This window comes from Rana temporaria, chromosome 2 (genome assembly GCF_905171775.1).
Source record: "Rana temporaria chromosome 2, aRanTem1.1, whole genome shotgun sequence".
In the NCBI taxonomy this organism is placed as follows: domain Eukaryota; kingdom Metazoa; phylum Chordata; class Amphibia; order Anura; family Ranidae; genus Rana; species Rana temporaria.
In genome coordinates this window covers 129,791,880-129,802,312 of record NC_053490.1, presented here as the reverse complement: position 1 = coordinate 129,802,312, position 10,433 = coordinate 129,791,880, and the positions used below count along the sequence as shown (strand labels likewise).

Sequence of the window (10,433 nt, the reverse complement as noted above, 5' to 3'; positions counted from 1 at the left end):
TTTCTCAAAGTCCATTGCAGATGTGGAAGCACTTCAAGGAGATGCATTGTCCACTGGGGCAAGTCTGTTACAAGACAGAATACAGTGCAGCTTACAGTGAAGACCTCAAAATAGGTATAGGACCAACGGTCACTTTAAGCACAAACATTCCCAACATTGTTGCATCTCAGGGACAGCAGTAAATTTTCAGAGGGGGACCCCAAAAGCACAAACCTGTAGTAAAATTATCTGGGGAAGGAGGAAAATATAAATTCTGCACTTGTATTAATAAGCGTGTCACTAACACATTTTTGATCTTTTTAGAGAGATGTTTTATTGGAAACTTTAAATACATTTTGCCAACATGGTCCAGTACAGACATGGGCATAAAGAATTATGCAAGATGGTGTGGATGAGTGCTGTAAAGTAAAATGCAAGTCTTTTAAGAGTGCTCTTCTGCAAGTCTTTCAGCCTTTGTTACTGCTTCTTCAATAGGGCCAACCATGTAAAAAGCCTGTTCTGGGAGATGATCATATTCTCCTGCGAAAAGATAAAATGATTAGGGAAAGAATTCTGAGCAAGGTCTAACTGATGTACGAAAAGATCCAATATGTACAAGACCATGGGAGCAGTCTGGGGACTGGGCGTTCCTGATTGACAGGCTTCCGACCATCACATACGGCGCGTCACGAGTTGCCAAAAGAAGCTGGACTGCGAGCCGGCTCTATACGGCGCCAGCGCACCGACGTTTCGCAACTCGTGACGTGCAGTATGTGACGGTCGGAAGCCTGTCAATTAGGAACGCCCAGTCCCACAGAAGACATACCCGGAAGCGGCAGTGAAAATACGGTATGTACGGGGGAAAAAAAAAATAAAAAATTAAGAAACAGCCAATTGTCATTAGGACAACTCGGCTGAATGTAATGTTAATTTTTTTTATTTGGGTGAACCTCCGCTTTAAATAAATCAGAAATTGAGCCACAATTTATGAGGTACCAAAAGATTTCACTGTTACCGACCAGACAGTAAGGTATTTGAGACGGAGCAACACTAGACATGAACATCAATCTCCATGAAAAAGCCAAGGCCTGATTAAGGCCAACAAATTCCAGACTCTAAGGCGTATTACAAGACATTGCACCCTTGCCTGTTGGTAGCAGCAACTAGCTTTCACTTGCCACTTTGCTGCAAGCTTTCACCAACAAAAACTACAATCAGAAGTGCTTTTACTTAATTCTACTTAGACAATACCTTGCAGGATTTGCTGGAAACCCTTGATGGTATCCTTCAGTGGAACCAGTTTACCAAGATGTCCTGTAAAGACTTCAGCAACCTGGAAAGGCTGAGACAGGAAACGCTGAATCTTACGTGCTCTGGCCACAGTCAGTTTGTCCTCTTCTGACAATTCATCCATACCCAAGATGGCAATAATATCTTGCAAAGACTTGTAATCCTACAAGAAAGTAAAAGCAGCACTTTTAAAAACTGTACAAAAACAAAAAACCACACACACCTTTCCCCTACAATAACCATTTACCTGCAAGATCTTCTGTACTCCACGAGCAACATCATAATGCTCATGTCCAACAATATTGGGATCCATAATACGGGAAGTGGAATCCAAGGGATCCACTGCTGGATAGATTCCCAGCTCAGCAATAGCACGTGACAGTACAGTTGTGGCATCCAAGTGAGCAAAGGTGGTAGCAGGAGCTGGATCAGTCAAGTCATCAGCAGGCACATAAATGGCCTAGAAGGGGGAAGACAAGGACAACAATTAGACATACCAATTTATGCATTTTTTTTTAAAGGGGGACACATTTTTCTGCCCATATCAGAAGAAATAAATTGCTTCAGCAAGATCAGAAGAACGAAAGTAAGTCATTCATCACAACAGGCAAAAAATCTAATCTCAACTCTTCAATCAGTACACTAAATTTATTTAAAAAAAAATAAAAATTCTACATCTATAGTGATCAAAGCAAAGGGAAACTTGACTGGTTACTATGTGCACCCTCTACTTTTGTTTGAAGTCTGTGGGGCTAGTTTACAATTTAAGGGATGAATGAAAAGTCTATATGACGAGATCCATTTATAAAAATTATATATACAAACCTGCACAGAGGTAATAGATCCTTTCTTTGTGGTTGTGATTCTTTCCTGCATGGTACCCATATCAGTAGCCAAGGTTGGTTGGTAACCAACAGCAGAGGGAATACGACCCAGCAAGGCAGACACCTAAAACAAATATGAAGTCAAGGTAATACAAGTTTAGAATACCAATTTATATTACAAGGAAGAATGTGTAGAGAGATTTAGACATCACCTCTGAGCCAGCCTGGGTAAACCTGAAAATGTTGTCAATGAAAAGTAGCACATCTTGTCCCTCTTGATCTCTGAAATATTCAGCAACAGTAAGTCCAGTCAAGGCTACACGAGCTCTAGCACCTGGTGGTTCATTCATTTGTCCATATACCAAGGCTACCTGTAAACAGGAAACATAGCTGAATTATGCAACAGAATATCAATGTTCCACAAGCCAATAAACACACCAAGGCCTACACAGAGGAGTTAAAACTCCTGGGAGCAAGCAGCATATATAAAAAAAAAAAAAAAAAAAAAAAAAAAAAAAAAGTGTGTGAGAAAAATGTTGCTCGAGTACAGTGAACGACCGCACAATTGTCAGTTAAAGCGGTGCAGTGCCAGATTGTAAAAAGTGCTCTGGCCAGGAAGGGGGTAAAACCTGCGGGGGCTGAAGTGCTTAAAGCAGGTCTCCTGCGGCCAGTCTTTTTGCATTAAAGGCGTATAAAAAAAAAAAAAAAAAAAAAAAAAACTCACTTCTGGCATTTTTATTCATCCGTTTTGTATGGAACGTCAACTTTTATGTCCTTAGTGGCGCAGTTTCTGTTTTGCTTGTGGGCAAGAGAAGCCCACAAGCACTTCATTGTTGCAGTGAATTCTGAACTCCCAGCATTCACCGCTCGGTCCCACGCATGCTCAGTTCCGTCACTGCCATCTTGCTACACCCCGCACAGTAATGGAGTGAGAAGTACAAGTTGACATTTTGTTACACCCAGAGTTTCAGATTTCAGTTATTTTCAAGACAAAAACGGAGCTTATATGTTTAAAGGGGTTGTAAAGGGAAGAAAAAAAAAAAATTAGAGAGAATATATATATATATATATATATATATATATATATATATATATATATCTCAATAGCTTCCTGTATTTTAGTGCAGTCCTCCTTCACTTTCCTCATCCTTCAATTTTGCTTTTAAATGTCCTCATTTCTTCTGAGAAATACTCACTTCCTGTTCTGTCTAACCACACGCAGTAATGCGAGGCTCTCCCTGGTGTGGAGAAAGCCTCTTGAGGGGGCGAGCAGGAGTGTCAAGACACCCACTAACACACAGCTCCTTTATCTGCCAAGTAGAGTGTCCTGACCCTCCTGCTCGCCCCCTCAAGAGGCTTTCTCCACACCAGGGAGAAAGCCTTGCATTACTGTGTGTAGTTACAGACAGAAGAACAGGAAGTGAGGATTTCTCAGAAGAAAGGACATTTAAAAAAGCAAAGTCGAAGGATGAGGTAAGTGAAGGAGGACTGCACTGCGGTAAAGGAAGCTATTTAGGATAAAAGGTTTTCCTTTACAACCCCTATAAATACAGTATTTTATTTGAAAAGCAGCAAACCTGCTGACTTTACATGGTTGCTAATGTGACAGAACACCTCTGATTTTCACATTTAACATGTAAACAGTCCAGAATTACAAATACTGTAAGCATACAAGCTCCGTTGTGTTAACTGAAATCTAAAACTCTGGTGGGTGTAACAATATGTCTGCCTGCCCCCTTCTCACTATCATTACTGTGCAGGGGTGTAGCAAGATGGCAGTGAAGCTCCGGAATGACTCCTGGGAGCAATGAAAAAGCTCCCAAGACAGTGTGGTTACAGGAAATGACGCACTACCCACACATCAGACAGGAAGCAGTTAAGATGTGGAAAAGGTACTGTACAAAAAAATAATTCAGTTTTGAACTGTATTAGAAGCTGCTGTATGATTGAGCTCATGTATTCAAGTAGGGTGGAGCTCCGCTTTAAGCAGAACCTAGGCAAGGTTTTTAAAAAACAGGGAAACCAAAGAAAAAAATAAAAAAAAAATAAGTACCTTCGACGTTGTGTCCTTCAAGTTGATGACGCCAGACTCAATCATTTCATGATACAGATCATTTCCTTCACGGGTGCGTTCTCCCACACCAGCAAACACGGAATATCCACCATGAGCTTTGGCTACATTGTTGATCAGCTCCATAATCAGTACAGTTTTGCCCACACCAGCACCACCGAATAAACCTGTAGTGAGCAAAAAAAAAAAAAAAAAGTTAGACATTCCTTACAACACAATGTAATTTCTGACAATTAGAGGAGTTTCCACATCAGATTTGATCAGTTACTTCAGATAATCTCAGAAGAACGAAAGTCAAAGTTAGAATCATCATATCAGGAAACTTTCAAATTGCTAATAAATCTTTTAGACGTGAACCGAGTCTCCCCATATACAAAAAGTTTATATATTTTAACAATGTTGGGATGTCGGGTCAGAGGAGGAAAGGGGCTCGTTATGTGCTAGTATGCAGTGCACTCTAGCACGTTATGGCAGATTACACTGTCACCACTCCCCAAGTACAGGGTGCTTCATCTTTGCCTGGTCTTTCTTCTGTGTTCCATCTCTTTGGCTGCAATGACATTACTCCTGAGTATGGGAGCCACAATATAGCAAAGGTGCGGTAAATGCAATAGCAAGTGCACATTCAGTTCACATCACATTACCGCTGACAGGCCAGTAGAGGCATTTATGACAAAGACCGCTTCGCTTGGTCTGTTAAATAAAACTGCCCATTTAAAGCAGGAGCTCAACCCCAAAGAGGAAATTCCACTCATCGGAACCCTCCCCTCCCTCCGGTGTCACATTTGACACATTCCAGGGGGAGCAGATACCTGTCTAAGACAAGTATTTGCACCCACCTCCGGGAGTCCTCTGCGGAGACCTGCGGGTAGCAAGTCACTCTCCCAAACCCCCCCCCCCCCCGTGTGCTGGGAAACACGCGGCTCCCAGAACACAGCGGGGACCAGTGAGCATGGTGCAGCTTGACTCGCGCATGCGCCGTAGGGAACTGGGCAGTAAAGCCGCAATGCTTCACTTCCTGTCCTGGTTCCCTCACCGAGGATGGCAGTGGGGGCAACAGAGTGACATTGCTCATCTCCTGCTGCAGACGTTGCTGGACTCCAGGACAGGCAAGTGTCCCAATATTAAAAGTCAGCAGCTGCAGCATTTGTAGCTGCTAGCTTTTGGTATTTTTTGTACGGCGGCCTTTTCGCTTTAATATAAAACTTCAGTAGCCCAAAAAAAAATAAAAAAAAAACACAATTTTTTCCAATGAGAATAAGGATATCATTTAGTGTCAATTTAAGGTTTGTACCACCACTTTAAAAACCCTAAAGTGGAACTCCCGCTGATTGGAACCCTCCCCCCTCCGGTGTCACATTTGACATTTTTCAGGGACATCCGCTTTAAAGACCCAGCATTTTTAACACAGCAGGGTTCATGCTGCTCACTTTCACAAGTAGGGGGGTCTGGAGTTCTAAATCAATAATACGTAGTGCAATCACTTGGGCTTACAGCCCCTTTAGTGAAGCTATTAAAAATGTACATCAAAACTACAGATAAAAAAAGCCACTAGACATACCAATTTTTCCTCCTTTAGCATATGGAGCCAAAAGGTCTACCACTTTAATGCCAGTAACCAAGATCTCTTGTTCAACACTCATTTCTACAAATTCAGGAGCCTCAGCATGGATAGCAGCATACCTAAAAAAAGACAAAGCAAATAGTCCAATAACCACTTAAGGACCAAGCCTTTTTCAGAGGTGTTTACTAGTTAAACAAGTTTTGCTAGAAAATTACTTAAAACCCCCAACCATACATTTTCTTTCTAACACCCTAGAGAATAAAATGGTGGCCACTGCAATACTTTAGGTCACGCCGTATTTGTACAGCGCTGTTAAAAGCGCGCTTTTTTGGAAAACACACTTTGACTGAACAGCAAAGTTAGCCCAATTTTTTTATATTGTGAAAAATAATGTTACAGCAAGTAAATTGATACCCCAACATGTCATGCTACAAAATTGCCCCCGCTCGTGGAATGGCGACAAACTTCCCTCAAAAATCTCCAAACGTAACGTTTAATTAACTCAAAAATGCAACCTGTAGAATTTTTTAGGGGATGTTTAGGTTAGAATTATTGATCTTGCTCTACCGATGACAGCAATACCTCACATGTGGTTTTTATAGAGTTCTCATATGTGGGCGCTGCTCACATATGCAGTCGCTTCTGTGCACAAGCTCGTCGGGACTGGGTCCGTTTAAAAATAATTTTGGAACACTATTCTTCGAGGGAATGTAAACATACCTTGCAATAGAAAAAAAGCATGACAGGTCCTCTTAAATATAAGATCTGGGGTCAAAAAGAAGTCATGGGCAGAAGTGACATTTTGATGTCACTTCCACCCTCCTATGGTACCGACGGCTCCTTTAAGCCACAGGAGGGGGCCTCTCCCGCTGCCAACGGTGATCTTGCGGCGAATGCACTGCAGAGACCACCATTATCTTAAACCAGTCCGCCACCTAAAGACGAGGATATCTGGGTTACGGCAGCTAGCTGATGCCATAACAGGGATAACCCACTTCAAATCGCCGATGTATATAGTCATGCGGCGGTCCGGAATTGGTAATATAACCCCCCCCCCAAACAATATCTATATATCCTGGCAACTTTCTATGCTTAAAATCAACTTCTGAAAAAAATTCCTGTTAGCACCTTCATTGAAGGACATAGGAATGGCATTCCTCTTTATAGGACACCTTAAATAATGGTCAGACAAGACATTCAATGAGTTTACTAGGCTTTTAGAATATTGAATCAATTTCATTTTGCAGGCTGTTTGAAAGGGTTAATGTTGAGGGAAAAAAAGATATAGGACTCACTGTTTTGTTGTAATAGGACCTCTTTCATCAATGGGCTCACCAATGACATTCATAATTCTTCCAAGAGTCTCAGGCCCCACAGGAATTTTGATTGGTGTGCCAGCGTCGAGAACCTTTTGCCCTCTGACTAAACCTTCAGTACCATCCATAGCAATGGTACGAACAGTGTTTTCACCTGAAGGCAGAATATAAAGCACTAGGTAAGACTCAAGGTCAGAAAAGGGCTACTATGATGTTATTACATACATCCCTCTCAGATAAGTAAGTTGCTTCAGGAGGCTCAGAAGAACGAAAGTCATAACTTTGAATCATCAACGAAGGAATTTGATATTTTAATGAAGTAAATTTGCAGATTAAGTCAAGCACAAAACAATTAACACTGTGCATAATTACCCAAGTGTTGAGCCACTTCCAGAACCAGCCTGGTGTCCCTGCCCTGGACCTCCAGCGCATTTAGAATAGGTGGAAGGTCTCCATCAAACTGGACATCAACGACAGCTCCAATGACAGCCACAATGCGGCCTGATGCTACACCAGGTTTCGCTGCTGGAGAAGTCTGTGCTGCATAGTCTCGCCCTAAAGATAAAGAAAACATGTTTTTCAAGCAAAACTCCAAGATGTCCATACACACATAAAAAAAAAAAAAAAAGTTTTAGAACCACCATTAGACACATTTTAAAAAAAAGGGTCCGTTTACAAAAGTTTTTGAACATTCACATGCATTTACATTATGTGCAATTGTCTCCATTTTGATTCCCATAAGTGCAAGGACACAGACAGCAATAGTTTTCATATGTTCAGCTCAGAATGTGGTGTTCCACTGCATTACGGAGCTTTGCCATATAATGCAACAGGAGTTCATAACATCACACCTCACTGGATGGCTTTGCATGTAATCATGCTGCTGTGCAGTGACATGAATGCAGTGTGACACTGTATACCATCACATGAAGTTCATCAAAGTGGGGCAGCAGAGTGGAAAGTGGTTAGCACCCCAGCATAGCAGCTCTAGGGTCATCAGTTTGAATCCCAACCATGGCACTACCTGCCTGAAGTTTGCATATTCTCCCTGTGCGGGTTTTCTCTGGGTACACCAGTTCTATCCCACACTCCAAAGACATGCTAGTGGGTTATTGGTTCACTCTAAATTAATTCTCATACAAGCGTGATTCAAGGACTTTAGATTGTAAGCTTCTTGAGGGCAGGGAGTGATGCGAATGTACAATATACACATGTAAAGCACTGCATAAATAGATGGTGCTATAGAAATACCCAAAACAAATAAAGTTTAAATAATAAAAAAAAAAGTGTATGAAGCTCAGGTGAAAGTCGTGTAAAAATTGATAGACCCCAAAATTAAAGTAATTTGGGTTCGGTGGCATGGAGTCCGTAACCTTGCCGTCTGTGCCCCTGCTAGAGAGATCCCTGTGTCTAGTGATCAATGTCACTAGGGCCGGAAGCCAGACAAAATAAAACCTGTCCCAGGGACAACAGTCAGACGTTCCCCCCACACTTATATATAAAAATGTTTAGACACGCTTGTAGGGCTTCTTGTTTTAGGCATGGTTCACAACATGTGGAACTTGATTCAAATGGCAAGAAAAAAAAAAAAAAATCATTGTTTTCAATGGTGTTCATTCACATTAATGCAACTGAGATTGGTGCAATTTTGTAAAAGGTCATTGCACTACTTTGCTACAACTCCAGACCCCAAGATTATACAACGGAGGCACCACATAAATTAAAGTCACCCAACAGTGAAGCCGTAAACCCTCAGTTTTTCACCTTAAAACTCATTCTATGCATTAAGGTGAAAATCCTTGGGCTGCAGACACACCCCCCCCCCCCCAGCCAAATTGTTCCAGCAACAGGGAAGCACAGCAGCTCCTGCCACTGCCTCTCAATGGATAGATTGCAGCAGGAGCCATTGGCTCCCACTGCTGTCAAATCCTGTCCTGCTGTGTCACCAGAAAGCAGCTCATCCGTGGGGAGACTTGAGAAGGGGAGCAGCACTGGGAGGCCCCAGAAAAGAAAGATTATGGCCCTTGGAAAAAAATGCACTATTAAGGGGGCAGAATATATCATGCAGCCATGTAAATGGAGACGACACTAGCGGAGGATGACGGGACAAAGGTTTCCCAGATTAACCTTCAAGGCCTGGGCCTCGTACCCGGAAATCCATGCCACTATAGAAGGGGGGCACGGCATACACAATGATGTCGGATAGGAAAGCCTGGAGGACAGGCGGCCCCTCTGTACTGAAGAACTGACAGCACACGTGAAGGCCGCACACAAGGTCAGGGATGAGGGAGGTCACACAGGCCCAGGCCGTCAGGTACACGCCCAGCATGCCCCCGCTAGCACCCTCCGATAACCAGTGAAGCGTCCTTCCCTATGCCAAGGCTCGGCGTGTCATTGAGGGAGAGCGGCGTGTCTCAGGCTCAGCCCGCACCACATAGGCCCGGCCCGCCATTCAATGACACGCCTAGGTCAAAGCCTAACGCGGCGCTGCGGACTACTTACGGGAGTGCAGAGCCACAGGAGCGCTTCTTAGCAGGCCCTGGAGAGCGCTGGCGGCCGGCTTGAAGGCCTTGAGGGCCCCGGCGGAGCAGCGTCCTACAGCTCCTAACATGGCGGCGTCTGAAGGGGAGAGCAGCAGCAGAGAAGAAGCACTCGGCAGATCTAGCTCCGGAGGCGGGCTCAAGAAGGGAAGCCGACGGTACGTAATGACACGTCACGGGGAGGGCTCTGTCGCGGTTTGACGAAACTGGTGCCACTTTAGTACATTCTTTATTTCTATTGGATAATATAGGCTTGTGGGCGCGTCAGTCTTAACGGGGCGGGGTGTGGCAGAAAGCAGTGTGTCAATCACTAGTGGGGCGTGGTTTGAGTGGCTGCGTGACCTGCGCGGTCATGTCCTTCAGTGTCTTTGAGGGAACTCAGGGAAGAATAGTGGCGGAACACATGGAGAAGTCTATAGGTCAATATCAAGGTGTGCGCGGAACTGGTCAGCAGGGCTCTGACATGTGTAATCATCACTGTCCTGTCAGTAGGCCTTGTGTGGTTTCCTTTCTGTGTGCACTGCATTATGGGAAAATTAGACAGGGCCTGTCTGAGAAGATGATGGTGCCCGCCTGTGACATGGCTGGACTCCCAGCATTTACCCAAGGTCTGCAGGTTTGCGGCCCACGTTTTTATGGGCATGGCATCATAGTCGTTTGAATGGACTGCTGTGCTTGAGGTTTCTGCAAAAAAAAATTGCTGTTTGAGGCTTTTTAAAGCGTGACCGCAGGGAAATCGCACGGTGCTTCTTCATGCTAAGGGTTGAGATGTGCCGTTAAATGAGAAGTACAGTCAAAGCTTGTTTTGGCTGTACTTCTCCAGTGGATAACAGGTGTGGATTCGTTCTG

General features: G+C 43.6%; 1 protein-coding gene and 3 non-coding genes across 4 annotated transcripts; all 4 read right to left on the bottom strand.

Annotated features, from left to right (window-relative positions):
• Positions 1-287: 287 nt before the first annotated feature.
• Positions 288-9,701, bottom strand: ATP5F1B (ATP synthase F1 subunit beta). Its single transcript, XM_040341031.1, has 10 exons — positions 9,547-9,701; positions 7,417-7,599; positions 7,024-7,198; positions 5,726-5,847; positions 4,147-4,331; positions 2,306-2,464; positions 2,095-2,217; positions 1,517-1,729; positions 1,231-1,432; positions 288-519 (listed from the first exon to the last, which is right to left on the bottom strand). Exons 1-10 carry the CDS (start codon positions 9,653-9,655, stop codon positions 422-424), a joined length of 1,569 nt encoding a protein of 522 aa, XP_040196965.1. The 5' UTR covers positions 9,656-9,701; the 3' UTR covers positions 288-421.
• Positions 1,809-1,877, bottom strand: LOC120929772. The gene has a single exon (XR_005747472.1). It is a non-coding gene; the product is annotated as a small nucleolar RNA SNORD59 (small nucleolar RNA).
• LOC120929773 lies at positions 4,410-4,483 on the bottom strand. The gene has a single exon (XR_005747473.1). It is a non-coding gene; the product is annotated as a small nucleolar RNA SNORD59 (small nucleolar RNA).
• Positions 7,272-7,344, bottom strand: LOC120929771. The gene has a single exon (XR_005747471.1). It is a non-coding gene; the product is annotated as a small nucleolar RNA SNORD59 (small nucleolar RNA).
• Positions 9,702-10,433: the final 732 nt, after the last annotated feature.

What these genes read in the sequence shown, in the direction of transcription:
- ATP5F1B (XM_040341031.1), bottom strand. Translation starts at nt 9,655, where the DNA reads ATGTTAGGAGCTGTAGGACGCTGCTCCGCCGGGGCCCTCAAGGCCTTC. An exon ending in GGAAGTGGCTCAACACTTGG is followed by an intron (nt 7,199 to 7,416) that starts GTAATTATGCAC and finishes TTCTGCCTTCAG; the next exon opens with GTGAAAACACTGTTCGTACC. An exon ending in GATCTATTACCTCTGTGCAG is followed by an intron (nt 1,730 to 2,094) that starts GTTTGTATATAT and finishes TCCCCCTTCTAG; the next exon opens with GCCATTTATGTGCCTGCTGA.